The following is a 15,288-nucleotide window of genomic DNA, read 5'->3' on the forward strand; positions in this document are numbered from 1 at the left end:
GCCTCGCCCGGCAGCGGTCCATTTCACTGCGAGCCCTGGGTAAAGCCACTTTCTGCCCCTCTGACCGCGAGTTTAAAGGCAGCAGCGGGATGGTGGTGGGGGGTGGGGGTGGGGGTGGAGGGCAGTGGGGGAACCTTCCTGGCTGTCCTCGCTCGTGCGGAGGCTCGCCTCCTTCCCTCGCGCAGCCCCTTCCCAGCCGCTCCTCCCCAAAGCGCGGCCGGGAGTCGCCGGTCGCAGCTCCGTTGCCCCCTGTCTGCTCAGAAGCGGCCCCGGGGCGCCTGGCTGCAATCTCGGGACTCTGATTGCCGACTCCCCCAAGGGCTGTGGGGTAGGGGACCAGAGAGGTGCGCTACGAGACGCCGAGCTGTCCTGTGTACTTAGAGACCCTTCCGAAAAGAAGTTTCCGAAAGCTTTCCACCTCCACCCCCTCCCAGTTCTCAGGCTCTGGAGATTGGTCTCCACTGCGCGGGAGGGGCGGACAGGGCCGTGATTTGCACAATCCAGGGGGCACCAACCTCCGTTCCCCTTCCTTCTATTTTTTTCCCCGCTTGCCTGTCGGGGAGGAGGGGTTCTTCTTCTTTTTTTCTTCTACCCCACATCTTTTCCTGGACAGTGAGTCTCAGCCACCGAGATCCGGAGGCCCCAGCCGCTGGCGGAGGGCGTGGGGGGTTGAGGCATTAACCCCTCCCCGTCTCTTCCTACAGAAGCCACCCAGCCTCAGCGGGGCGCTCGGCGACTTCAGCAAGCGGGCCGGCGCTGGCCGCGGGAGCGGGGCTGGCCATTGGAGTGCGCGGCTGCGGAGGGAGGGGACCCCGACCGGAGTAAGTTCAGAGCACGACGCAGTCTTTCGAGGGCAGCAGCAAGATGCCGAGCGTGCTGTGCCGACCCGGAGCCCTCCGAAAGCAACTTCGTCCAGCCTGAGCGAGGTAGGGGACCGCGAGTGGTGCCAGCGCGGGAGCGGGCAAAGGGGACCCCCGCTGCGGGAGGTCTTCAGGGTCAAACGAATTTTTAAATCCGAATTAAGCAAAACAAAAACTTTTAAAACATCCGTCTTTGGGCGCAGAAAACATGCCTCTCTGGGCTTTAGGAGCCCAGCCGGATCGGTTGTTCTTGGGACACTTGTGATTTATGAAGTTTGGCAAAGGGTTAAGTCCAATTGTAGAGCTGACTGGGGGTGGAGGACAGTGCAAGCTGCGGTTGATCAAGGAAAGGGAGGGAAGTCACTTATTTTTGGAAATCCTATAGACAAAGAGTATGGGAGGTGGGGGTGAGAGCTTAAATTTACACTGTTGGCGAGCAGGGTGTGGAATTAGATGAGGGAAATGCGGAGTTTATGGCGCGGGCAGCCTCTGCTGTCCCGGGAATTGCTGGGATTGCTCTCGCCCTCGTTACTCCACTTTTATCTCATTGCTCTGAAACATTTGAACAATTTAGGAGTAGGCTTCTGCTAACCAGTGCCTTGTTTCGTTCCCTCCACACTTTCTAGTTTTATGAGAGGAGGCAACGTGTTGGGGGAGGGCAGTAAATAAAACTGCCGTCTTTGGTTTAACAATGCACCAGACGTCCGTTTCAGTTTCTAGAGAGTAGTTTTGCATTAGAAATCAGGAATGTAGTAGTATGCGTTGTTATCATTAGTAGGGTAACGTCTCTCTCTCTTGTGTGTGCGTGTGTGTGTTCGGCTAACCCACAGAAAATAAAAATATTAGGCAACCAATGAATGCATGAAACTTCTGGGATTTGTTGCAATCTCTTATGATTTTCACTGAGTACCTTATATATGCTTGCACTAACTTGCAAGAAGAAAATAAAAAAGAAGAAGAAAGAAAGGCAGTTGTTTCACAGAGGCGTTAAGCTTTCCTGTTTACCGCAAGACCAGGGCGGGCTTGGCTACCCACACCACGCGGCGCCCTCGGACCCTAAGGCACACCTGCTCTTAGAGAGTTATTAATAGAGCTCAAAGAATGACTTACGCTGTCAAATGATTTTCGTGTAAATCTAATTTCTTGCATGGCAATTAGGTGGTTCTCTTCTCTTTTAGCTGGGTGGTGGTTGTGGGCAGAGGTGTGCGTCTCCGCCCTCCTACTAACTGTTTGGTCTCTTTGGAGGAGAGGCCAGGAGCTGGTGGTGAGCCCTCAGCTGAGCCGGTGAGCGCTTCAGATACTCTCCGGGCTGACAGCCTGGCTGGAGTAGGGGCGGCCGGGCGGGGTGAAGTTAGATTGGCCCTCGCTTCTTCAGTTTTCCCGTTTCCATTAGAGTGGATGTGACCTTAGGAAGACTTTTCGTCTTTTCGTGTTGGAGTTTTCAGTTTGGGTATATTTTTGTTTCTTCTCCCTCTTTTCCCCAATTTTTTTTTTCGAGAAATGAGAATTGATTTTTTAAAATCCCTATCCTTGTCTCTCCCCAGGTTTCCTTAAAACAAACTAACAATAATAAAACTGGTGCAATGCCTTAGCTAGAATGAGTTACCCCAGTGTGCTGTGGCTTTTTCCCTGACTCTCTCCTCTTTGTCATTTGTTTAAGGCTGCGGTTTCCGAGGCGCTCAGCCAAGGAAAAGCTACACAATAAGCCGGGATCTCTCAGTGACCCACCCCCGCAGCCAGAGAAGGAGCTCCGCCTCGCCCTCTAGCGTTCGTCTGGAGAAGCACCTCTCTCGGGTTCCTGGGGAATCCAGCGCGCACCATGGGGTCCACCAGCATCCCGCTGGTCAAGGCCCTCCGCAGCTCCGTCTCTGACTATGTCAACTACGACATCATTGTCCGACATTACAACTACACGGGAAAGCTGAATATCAGCGCGGACAAGGAGAATGGCATTAAACTGACCTCGGTGGTGTTTATTCTTATCTGCTGCTTTATCATTCTAGAGAACATCTTTGTCTTGCTGACCATTTGGAAAACGAAGAAGTTCCACCGTCCCATGTACTATTTTATTGGCAACCTGGCCCTCTCAGACCTGTTGGCAGGAGTGGCCTACATAACCAACTTGCTCTTCTCTGGGGCCACCACCTACAAACTCACCCCTGCTCAGTGGTTTCTGCGAGAAGGGAGCATGTTTGTGGCCCTGTCTGCCTCCGTGTTCAGCCTCCTAGCCATAGCCATCGAGCGCTACATCACCATGCTGAAAATGAAACTCCACAACGGGAGCAACAGCTTCCGCTCCTTCCTGCTGATCAGTGCCTGCTGGGTCATCTCCCTCGTCCTGGGCGGACTGCCCATCATGGGCTGGAACTGCATCAGCGCGCTGCCCAGCTGCTCCACAGTGCTGCCGCTCTACCACAAGCACTATATCCTCTTCTGCACCACTGTCTTCACTCTGCTCCTGCTCTCCATCGTCATCCTATACTGCCGGATCTACTCCCTGGTCAGGACTCGGAGCCGCCGACTGACCTTCCGCAAGAACATGTCTAAGGCCAGCCGCAGCTCTGAGAAGTCGCTGGCGCTGCTCAAGACCGTGATTATCGTCCTGAGCGTCTTCATCGCCTGCTGGGCACCCCTCTTCATTCTGCTCCTGCTGGACGTGGGCTGCAAGGTGAAGACCTGCGACATCCTCTTCAGGGCGGAGTACTTCCTGGTGTTGGCGGTGCTCAACTCTGGCACCAACCCCATCATTTACACTCTGACCAGCAAGGAGATGCGCCGGGCCTTTATCCGGATCATTTCCTGCTGCAAGTGCCCCAGTGGAGACTCCACTGGCAAATTCAAGCGACCCATTATCGCTGGCATGGAATTCAGCCGCAGTAAATCTGACAACTCTTCCCACCCCCAGAAGGATGATGGAGACAACCCAGGGACTATTATGTCTTCTGGAGACGTCAACTCCTCTTCCTAAAACTGAAAGCTGCCGACCCGTGGGGACATTTTCTTGCATGGTTACCCACCATCCCAGTGTTTGGGGCAAAAAAAAAAAAATCTCTGCCTCTACTGCTGCCTGGGAGGAGCTACCGCGAGCCAGAGGGAGGGAGGGGAGAGTCAGAACAGCTTGGTGGTGCCGCGTATTGCTGCGCTGCGTAGAGCTAGTTCCTGTGAACAATGCACTGGGAAGGGTGGAGATCAGGTCCTCGCCTGGAATCTATTTCCTCCCCCAACTGGAGCTTTGATTTTGCACTGAGCCAAAGGTCTAGCATTGTCAGGCTCCTGAAGGGTTCATCTGGCCCCTCCTTAAAGACTAAGGTCCCGGGTGAAAGCGTCTCTGTCTGGAGCTTTGAGGAGATGCTGTCTTTCACCCCAGTTTCCAACCCAAGTGAGTGTGTGCACTTCTGCTCCTCTAGGTATGTTCTACACATCGCACCCTGCCTTCCTCTTCACACCCCTCCTCAAAGTTCTTTTACTTTATATTTAACTACCTGGCATTCATCAGAGCTGGGACTGTGGCATGGCCCATTTCTTGATCATTTGTAGCAGGAAGGCTGTGTCCAGGAGGTAGACTGTGAGGAGATGGAGATGGTTTAGAGGCATAGGCAATTTTGTTTGCTGAGGCCAAAGTTTCCATTAAGCTGAAAATCAGTTTTTTGGAATTTGGTTATAGTCACTTTGATTTTTTTTTTACATTTTTACGATGTAATGCATTTTAATATCATATCCATTGTGGCTGAAATCTGCATAAGGAGGTCCAATTTATCTAAATGGTATCAGCCAGGATCTTATGTGTCATAGGAGAGACAAGCAAAACAAGGTGAAAACTGACTGGAGGGGAGGGGAGGGCAGACTTTGTAAACCAAGAGAGATTTATAAGGAATTTGTGTAACAAATACATCTGTCTTTGGCACTTTTGTTGATGTTTATTTCGGAGTGTTTTTGTGAGAATCATTTTCAACAAGCAGGTGGTTGTATTTTGTTGTGTTAAAAGTACTTTTCATGATATTTGAATGTATTTGTTTCAGCATATTTTTGGATTTTTCTAACCTGTGTTAACACCGTTGAACATGTATTTCTTAAGAAAATACCACCCTCTTGTGACCTTAAAGCATTACTTTAACTGATAGGAAACACCAGAAGTTTTTTAGTACAGCTGTTCAATTAAATAGTTAATTGAAGATGTGTATAAACCTTACAAAGAATAAAAATATATTGCTGTCTCTTTAGTATGGTTTTCAGTGCAATTAAACTGAGAGATGTCCTTTTTTAAAAAAAATATATAGTATTTAATAGGTTTCTGACTTTTGTGGATCATTTTGCACATAGCTTTATCAACTTTTAAACATTAATAAACTGATTTTTTTAAAGATTCCTTTGTGAAGAGCATCTTTTAATTTAAATTGAAGACATTTACTTTGAGTACGTGGCTCTTTAGAATCATAAAGTTAAGGGCAAATTTCTGTTATTCTTTTAAGGATTTTACCTTGATAAACCAGGGTGTGAAAAAAACGTGGTTTAGAAACCACTCTTATCTATTTCAGGAAGAGAAACTTCAATAAGTTAACACTGAAGAGCATAGTAAAGAATGAGATGCAAACCACCAACCTCTAATCACCACGTTGGCAAGTAAATGTAATTGTTTGAGTTTTAAATTGCATTCAAGACAAACTAAATTAAGTACAATAATTCTGTCTGAAAACACCTTTATAAAGAAATAACACACAACATTGTGGTTGTAAATCTAATTTAAAATAGGAAACTCAATGGTCAGTTCATACCCATCAACAAAAGCTTACATTCTTGGCTTTCCACCAACATGATGGGGATATGGGAAATAATATGAAATCATTTTAACTTTAGGGGGGACCCTACCTTGTCTTGGCCTCTCTCAGTCTACCCTCTGAACAATGTGGGTCTACAGAGCATTGATGAAGGAGCAAATTGTAGAATGTAGACTGAGTAGGATACACCTTTTATCTGAAAACATTCCAATCATAATCTGAAAACTTTAACATCCCTAGTTTTTAATTTCCCCAGCAATAAAATGAGAGCAAGGGCCCTTTGCAAGCATCATAGGACTATTGTAGCAGTTAATTCTTGTTTTGATGTTACTGTCATCTTCATTGGGGATTAATTCGAAGTATTTTTGTGTGTTTGGCTCTCCAGTCCTATTATTACTTTCAGAATTTGTGCTTTCAAGTGTCATTGAATATGCACAGGACACAGTTGGGACATGAAGATAAACCTCACCTAATAGAGTAGATGTCATTTCTGGGTAAGGTTAACTGTGGGAAACAGAAGTGTGTTCACTAAGGAAACCTTAGGTCACAACCTCCAGTTTCCTAAAGGAAATGCCAAAAATGCTCTAAAGACAAAAGACTGGAAACAAAGTGGAATGTCTCTATCCATCTGTCTGCTGATGGGGAAGGAATGAGTTCATGTTACACTCACTTCCTAGAGTTTTCATTACACACTCAAGCATAATGGAAAAGCAAGTCCGTTTTGTGTTTCTATAGAAGATGAAGTGTTCCTACTCTAGGACTTACCTTATTGAGCACAGCACTGACTCACAGGACCTAGAGAAGATGAGGCAGGGCAGGTGAGCTTGGTGGGGACTGGGGAGCTTATTAGTGACAGAGAGGACAACCTTCACTTGCCCACCTGTAAACACAGTATCCAAAGATTAAATGTGCTTTTTTCTGGAAACTCCATACAGTGCATTTCGTTCCAAGAAAGCTGGAGAGTCACGGACTATGGTTTTCCTAGGCAAATGTGAGGCAGAGCCTTGGTTCTAGCCAAGAAGTGATGGCTAAGATTAAGGAATCCTTGGTTGTATCCTGATGTGACTATTCCATTTTAATTCAGTATATCCAGAAAATTGAGGATAAAACAAACTCAGTAACTATATGTTTATTCTAAAATAAACATCCATAAAGTTTTGATTAAAAAACATGTAGTGTTTTTTAAGAAAAGTAAAATAGACACTCTGAGCAATACTTGACATATTCTTATAAAAATACCATTGGCTCATAAATAGGCAACAGAAGTTACAAAATGATATCAAATAATACTTTATTCCCAACAACATTAAATGCTATTATAGTTTTACATAACATTCAAATAAAAATCTTACATAAGACAAATGCTCTCATATAAGTAGCAAAATTTGGTTTTTCAATAAAAGTTGATGTAGTAATATTAGAAATTTAAAACTTTATAGTAATAGAAAATATGCAGTTATGTTAATTTGACACTGGATTTTTTATAGTAAACCAGAATTTTGGTTGTGATTTATGGCATCTTTAACATTTTCCCAAGGTAACAAGTCTTACAAAGATTTTAACTTCGCTTATTTTCCAATTGGATTAATTCCTGCTCTGGACATTGCCTGTGTTAAGAATGCCCAGTGCAGTTCTCCTGTAGTACTTATGACCTGGCTGTACTTTTTGGATGATTTTGACTCTTCATGACACGAATGAGGCAACTACAAATGTAGCTTTGTTTTTATAAAAAGAACTGTACTTTTAGCTATTTCTCTGAAACAGCAGCTTCAGAAAGATGATGGAAATCCTACAAAATGAGGACCTGAAGTTCAAGTAATTCTGAATATTAGAAACCCCATTTTCAATTGAGAAACAAGGGATAATACTCAAATGATACATTAAAAGAAATTCTAACTACAAATTGTTAAAGAATTGATCTTGTAGTCACTGGCTCGAAAAATTAATCTCTAAATAGGAACCATTATTTACCCACAGTATTTGCAATAAAGAGTCTCTGTAATCTCTGTATTATGTTGTTATTCTTGTCTTTAATTTCCTTGCTCTATACTCAGCTGCAATGATGTTTCCTAACTAATTAGATCAAACTAGATGTGTCTAGGTTTTCTCCAAATAGGTTTAAGACAATCTTGAGGGAGAAATCACAGATAACCAAAATAAACCTTTATAGCACCCATTAGAGTATTCTTTCCCTGCAGACACAATAAGTTCTTGATAATGAGAAATCATAATAAATTGCATCATTTCCTCCAAACTTCCTTCCTGCCTTTTTGATGTGTGCTTCACATGGTCCAAGGAGAGGGACACAAAACACTTTTTAAAAAATAGATATATACACCATTGACTTCATGCAATATTGATTGGAACTAGAGTCATCTTTTACAATAACCAAGCAAGCAAGGTCTATGTGAATCAATAAAAGCCTTCAGGTTATTTACAAAGAAAAAAGATTTTAACCACTGGTCAAAAGAGCTAGAAAAGATAGGAGAAAGGTAACATTGAGGGAAGATAGGCCTGCGTTTAATTCAGTTTTTTCACAATCCTTGAAAAGAGCCAGGACCAAGAATAAGTTTGGTTCATGTTGAAGATAATTCCCCTAGTTCATTCTGTCTCTTATTCTTTGGGCTTTCTTGTCAGGTTTAGGCCTTCAGTGATTCCTGCTTCCAGTGCTTTCTTCTTCATCCCTCTGAGGCTTGAAATTAGATTTAGCTCTGGATATGATCATTAACAAAAGCCAGATGTGGATTGCAGATTTGAATGAACAAAAATGGCTATATTTTGTCTTATTAAAGGACCATCATGTGCCCAACCAGTTTCTGTGTTAGTGGAATACTATCCAATAATTTAAAGAGAGGACTACTACTGATACTTGCAACGATTTGCATAAATCTCAAAACCGTTATGTTGAGCAAAGAGGCCAGTCACAAAAGAGAACATACTGCATGATTCCATTTATGTGAAATTCAAGAACAGGCAAAGCTAACCTATGGAGATAGAAATCAGAATAGTGGTTGCCTGGGGTAGAAGATAAACTGGAAAGGAACATGAGAGCACTTTCTAGATTATTAGCAGTGTTATATATCCTAATTTTTAGGGTATTGTTTACTCAGATGTATACATTATCTAAACTTACCCCACCATATAAAACCTGTGAATTTTTAAAAAAACCAATATGGTAGACTTGCATTCTGAGTATGAGGTCTAGAAAGGATGTTTTTTGTGAAACTGTGGAACAGTTTCCAAAGAATTCAATAGAATATGGCAAAAGTTCTTAAGTGTTCCATGGAAGGAACATAGCTCTTTAGCACTCTGGTAGGTCCCGGAACGAAAGCATTACAATGCTAAATAATTGTGATCTGATGATATTCTGAATCCATAAGATGAGAATTTGGCTTAGTACTGGTATTTGGAAGAGTCTAGGTTTGTAATGAAAGTTTCACAATAAAAGTCTATTTACATCCATCCAGATCTCAGTCTTAGGAATATATGGTATATTGTAAGGACCCTTATGAAGAATGGACTTTTACATACTGGCAAGGAAATGTATTAGTGGGTGACATACAAACTGGAGAGTGCCAAACCATTTCTTACCACCTGATGAAACCTACAGAAGGCATTTGGTCCTACAATAACACTTTGTCCTGGGTACAAGCACTGCATTATTAGAAGCAATGGGCAGAGAAGTAAAAAAAATGGAGGACAGGCTCATGCTTGTGAGGGCTTTATAAGCCTGTTGAGGCTAGATGCATTGTTTGCCTGTGCTTAGCTGTGTCTAAGGGTTCCGTCTTCAGCCAGCTCTGGGAGTTGCTGAGCAGAGGTGAAGCGCCCGGACAGTGGTGGTCCTGGGATGTGCTGATTAGATGCAGGGAGGATCAGGAAGAGGAAAGAGGGGGCAGTGCTACCAGAGCTGTCCAGAGGGCAGAAAGTTGTTAGTTGCTTATCTACTTCCTTAGATCCCTGATCCTATTATTGCTACACTTTTTTTCTGCTTTGTTAATACTGGGCAAAAAGAACAACCCTAGAAGAAGCACTGGTGTGGCTCAGGCTTCCTGCTTCCACCCACTCTTGATGGGAGCACTCACCCATCCACCTGTCATTCAACAAGAATGCTTGCCCTAGGCTGTGTGCTAAGGACCCTGGACAAACTGTTAGTGAGGTCCCTGGCTTCACAGAGCTTACAGGATTCATTCTTCCAGCTCTGCTGTTTCAGTGGCTCTTTCTCTTTGTGGTCTAGGGATTCAGATATGGCAGGAAACAGTTCTTTTTATGAGTTTGCTCATTGTTGTACATTGAGTTCTTAAGCAATGTCAAATAATTTCCTTTAACAAATATGATTAATGTTGGCAGCTCTTCACTTTGACTTTTATTTAACCGATATCTCAAAATAACTGAAAATTAAATAATGAAGAATTAATTTTTAGATTTGGAATGGGGAATTTATGTTTTTTTTTTATTGGATGCTGTATTAAATAACAGTATTTGTATTTCATTTTTCAAGGTGTTCTAGGCTCCATGTGAAATCAGTGCATTCAACATTGTTTTTAGTTTCTGTCTCACCTTAATTTGTATTTTTCTTTCTAAAGCGCCACTGTGAACTCTGTTGGGTGGAGCCACTTGGTTTAAAATGGGCAAATGAAGCCTACATTTGAATAACCTTTAGGTGGTGTCTTTATTTAATTTGGATGAAAGAGAAAGGAGACAGAAATGCCTAACTCAAGAGGAAACAATGGGTCCTTAATTATCAGTATCATTTGTGAACAGATCATTTAATGGTGAGCAATTGCAAATCATCTAGAGGGCTAGGGAAAGGTCTTTGTGTGTTTCAACGACTACTTATGGCAGGGAGCTGAGTCTAACTCCACAGCAGGCCAAGAACTCTGCCCCCCAGGCTTACACACCAATCCTGCTAAACCTGAGCTACCCCTCTTACATAAGAAGCCCATTTTTATAAGGAGGGCCCTTGAGAATGCCAATAGCTCAGATACCCACTAACCATTACCGGATCTACCCCTCAAAGGTCTACTGTTGGGGAGGACTAGTGGTTTCATTCTTTTGCACAAAGGAAAACATATATATTTCTAATTTCATGGTTTTTCTTGCGCCTGTCTAGACACTTCAGGGAAAAACAAATTCAAGTCACCAGTAAATTATGTTCTAAAATAAGAGAAGACTTGTGCTAAATCACTTGAAAAGACATTAACTATCCCATGCCTGGAGATGCTTTACTCGCAAACTTCTGCAGATCTTTGTGGTACCAGAAATAGTGGTTAGCTCTCACATGCTGTTCTGCTTCAGCTAGCTTCATGTGGCCACCTGCAGAAATAGTTCTTGGTTTCTCTTCCTTGTCTAGATGCTAGTCAGGGCAACATTTAGAAAAACAGAGATTTTAATATTCCCATTCACATGTGCAAACTGAATTAGGATATCAAAGAGTTACCTAGATTATTCATTCTATAAAATCCTTTGCCTGGGTTATATGAATATTTTATGTCAACATTTTTCCTTCTAAATTATATAGTATACTAAACACAAGAGTAGGAGTCACAGAATTATAAGGGGTTTAGAAGACATACCCACAGGAGCTACTAATTTAAAGGGGAAGAAGACCCCTCAAATAACACATAGTTGGAAAGCAGTTTTATATACATTACCTTTTAATATATTCACTTTATTAGCTTTTCTTTTAAAAATGATGCTCACTCAGTGTTTTACGGGTTTTTTTTCATAATCAGTCATTTTGAATTATGGCTGCAAGCAGCAAAAATTGAAATGTGTTCAAGTAATTTAAATATCTGTATGTGATTTGTGTCAAATAGATTTCTGCTCTCTGTTTTCTAAGGAATCCAACATAAGCCAGTTTAGTTACTGAACCGCTTGCCAGGGTAAAGGTGAAAGAGCATCAGGATTGTGCTTCTTTCACTGAAAAGGGTGCTGTAATGACAGAAAGTAGGCTGAAGTGTATGTGGCCTATAGGTAAGGGGATTTTTATTTGTATGGTTGTTTATACTCATCTGGGTTTTCTATTAGATTTGTAAAAAGGCTAGTGTTGGATATTCTCAGAAAGTCTAGGTTAAATCCTAACCAAGGAGCTAGAGTATATATTTGAAGTGTGTGTGTTAATAACTAAATGGTCACAGCAGCTGACTCCCGGAGGATTGGTAGTAAAGGATCTTGGAAGCCTAAGTACACATTAGATTTCTACTAAAGAAAAAACAAACTGCTCAATCTTTTGTCTGCTCAGAAAAAAGAATGAATTAAGTAGTTTCTTCCTAAAGTAAAAATTTAGAATAAATGTATTAATTCTATGTGATTTAGAATAAATATAATGCTCAACATTGAACACCTAAAGTATTTTTAACAAATATACAATTATTTTTCTTTGTCTTTTAAATAGACTTTCCTCATATACAGATAGGTGGCTTTTTATAAGCAATGCATGATTTTATCAGAGTCTCTGATAAGAAACAATTATTTATACATCATTTTTGCCTAATGGGTAACATGAGCCTGTGGAGAATTTGGAGGAATTACATAAATGCTGAAGACAAAATCATATGAGAGATGAATTTCACTGAAGAACTGGGCTGTGATCAAATGTTATGCCTGGAGAGGACAGTGTTCAGGCCTCCACAGCCTCCTTCTGTCCCATCAGGGTTGAGTCTGGCACAGCGAATGGTGTTACTAGGTGACCTGCAGAGCACTCACTCACCCGGAATTGTTTGTCTGCGTTACCACATTATGTTCACTTTAGACTCTACATTTCATTATCAGTTAAGAATGCACTGGTAACTGGAGGAAAACTTGCATTTGGAGCAAAGTAATCGGAACATTTTCTTATTGTAGAAAACCCTTTTACTTTCATTTAAACCTATCTGAAAGTAAAAGAGGAAAAAGAGCGATTTGTATTCCATACAAAAGAAGTCTTAGACATCAGGGATTCCTATACGTCACTCCATGAACTTTTCTGTAATTTAGAGGAAATCCATAGCATTAACTCTTATTTCTCAGGCTATACCACCTGCCTAAAGCAAATGCAGTTGGCGGCATCATTTCCCCTTCCTAAATCCCATTTTGGTACATTTAAGGAGGGGTATAAATTGAGGGTGCAACTCTGTTTCTCATGTTTTTGAACTGGCAGGGAATCCCTGGGATTTGTGGCTGCCTACTTGAATAATCTCTTAAGATGAACACCATTCACATTTCTTGCTCTCGCTAGGAATCATTAACAGCCCGGTGCAGAGTTTTGCTTTTCACTTAACTTGTAAGAGAATGAAGAGGCCCTGCCAAGGTTCAGAAAAGGATAACAAAGCATAAGCTCTTTAATGGGATGAACTAACATAACAGTCTAAGTGCACCAAGCCCTTTCCCACAAGTAGGACCTGATTTGGGGACTGGCATTCAGGCTGACAACCATCATGTACTGGGAAGCAGTACTACAGAGAAACAAAAGTAGTTCCCCTGAAGTGAGCCAAGTACGGGCTGTGGGAAAATAAAGATGGATCTGTTAAGCTTTGCTAAGATCAGAATTACTGTAATTTATAGAATTTTCTGTGGAACTGTGTTTTTAAAAATTATTATTATTAAAGAGAACTGTAGGATATAGAAAGCATTTACTTTAGTGAAGCACTGTTTGAATTCAGCTTTAAGCTGGTGGTACTATTCCTTTATATTGTAGAGATGTCTCCATATAGTTGTCGGCTAATTAACATGGTATCTTATAAAAAGACATTAGTATACCATGCAGGGCAGAGCAGTTGAAAACAACTGCAATATTAAAACAGTGTTTCTGGCTTGGCCCTGATTCCTTGTCAAAGACCTTTAAGGACCTCTAGCCTGTGGGCCACAGCACCAAGCCGGCTGGTGTCCTTCTGTCTTGGATTTCAGGATGCCCTAGCACAGGGACCTTGGTAGGTCAGCTTCATGTCTAGCTTCCCCAGTAGCCACTTCCATCTGAGGCAACTGCATCCTAGCAGCTGAGGGGCCTTCACAAGTTTTTCTAGTCTACTTAAATATTCAGAATCAGTGATTGTACTCAATGTCTCTAAGAATCAGGCAAAAACTTCTTGGAGTGATGTGAGCCAGGTAGGGACTGTGATGGCTCAGAGTAAATGTCTTCTCCATGAAGAAGTCTTTTATCTCCTCCAGCCCTTTATTAGCAGCTGAAAAAGTGAGCCTAGTGTACTTCGGTATGAAACGGGAGCTGAAATAGGGATTTTGATGTGTAATCTCCTGATTTGTGAATGACAGTAACTAACTCTATTAAAAAAGAATCTTATATAGACCCAAAGTAACAGGCCTATGGGCCTCAGAGGTTCTCCTCTGCTACCTGACTTAAATTCAAATAACTGAGCTCTCAGAGCTAAGCTGCTCCCCTGATGGCCTCCATGGGAAGTCAGTCAGTCCCACACTGGAACAGTCTCCTGGTGGCCTGGGGTGCTACGGCCTTAGGTGGAGTCCGGGAACAGGCCAGCCATGTTCTGGGGCTGAGTGTTAGGGAGGTTTCTGGGTTGGCACGTCTGATCAGTGAAGTCGGCCACATATCTGAATGGGATATCCATTGCATGGTGATGATGGGTATAAAAACAGCAGCATCTTAACCTTTCTAAAGGGTGCCATCCAGTGCAGCGAAGTAGCATAATAAGAAAACCAGCCATGTGCATTGCATGCTGCATACTAGGCACTTTCCAAATGCTAGTTCTTTCCATCCTCCCTTTTAAAATTCCTCACAAAAATTAAGAGCTTTAAAAAGTATATGAGCAAATCTGACTTCCCCATTTTCCCATTAGCTGTATACTATCTGTCCCCTGAAGATGAAGAATCTTTAACTAATAGGGTGAAATTACTTCCCTCAAGCCATACACGGGGTGACCAGTGAAGCTGGGCTTTGCTTTTCCATTACACAGCGAAACCAGGGAAACTTCCTCAGGCTTCTCCAGCCTTATAGTCATACAGCCATTGAGTTGCCAGGGATCTTAGAGATTAATATGTAAAAGTGTCTCATTTTAGAGATAAATGACTCACTCCTAACTCTTAATTGTTTCTCCTTTTCTTGTACTATTTGGGAATCATAGTCATATTAGCTTGAGCAATGATCAAAAGTGAAATACTTGGGTTGCTGGTTACATTTCCATTTTTGTATCTCTAGCTTCATTTCTTTTCCATCTAGCCAGATTTTTCTTTAGACCCTTCGGCTGTTGGTCTTTGCGGATTTTTATAACTGGGCTAAATGAAATGCAAGCCTTTGAAATTGCAATGATTTTGCTCCTGCAGCCTGGTGAATGTCCCTTGAATTTAGAGGGAGCTGAAGATCAAAGCAGAAGGGTGTGGCAAATGTTAACCCAGATGATCGTGTTCGACCAAACAACCCACCAGAGGGGAAAAACCCATGCTGTAATTTAAATAGATGGTGGAGCCTTTTATGGTTTGCCACGTCACTGTCACTGGAAACCCAAGCAAGGCTTACTTTATGCAATTTGGCCTATTTTGTTGGTTATTTTTATTACGCAAAGCTTATGTGTTCTTTTGACAATTAAAAATGCTCATTTCAGTTCAAGTATGATTAGGGTTACGATTTCCCTTTTTTCTTTCCTTTCCTTTTTCTGGGAGTGCATTTTGGTTTCCCCACACAGCTCTTCCTACATTCCTGTGATTTC

General features: G+C 42.2%; 1 protein-coding gene across 1 annotated transcript; it reads left to right on the forward strand.

Annotated features, from left to right (window-relative positions):
- The first annotated feature begins 786 nt into the window (after window positions 1–786).
- S1PR1 (sphingosine-1-phosphate receptor 1) lies at window positions 787–5,223 on the forward strand. Its single transcript, XM_017668576.3, has 2 exons — window positions 787–926; window positions 2,521–5,223. The coding sequence occupies exon 2, from the start codon at window positions 2,680–2,682 to the stop codon at window positions 3,826–3,828; it is 1,149 nt and encodes a 382-aa protein (XP_017524065.1). The 5' UTR covers window positions 787–926; window positions 2,521–2,679; the 3' UTR covers window positions 3,829–5,223.
- The last annotated feature ends 10,065 nt before the right edge of the window (window positions 5,224–15,288 follow it).

The sequence above is a fragment of the Manis javanica genome, chromosome 4 (assembly GCF_040802235.1).
Source record: "Manis javanica isolate MJ-LG chromosome 4, MJ_LKY, whole genome shotgun sequence".
NCBI classification, from domain to species: Eukaryota; Metazoa; Chordata; class Mammalia; order Pholidota; family Manidae; genus Manis; species Manis javanica.

Coding starts and splice junctions, on each gene's coding strand:
- S1PR1 (XM_017668576.3), top strand. CDS start 2,680: ATGGGGTCCACCAGCATCCCGCTGGTCAAGGCCCTCCGCAGCTCCGTC.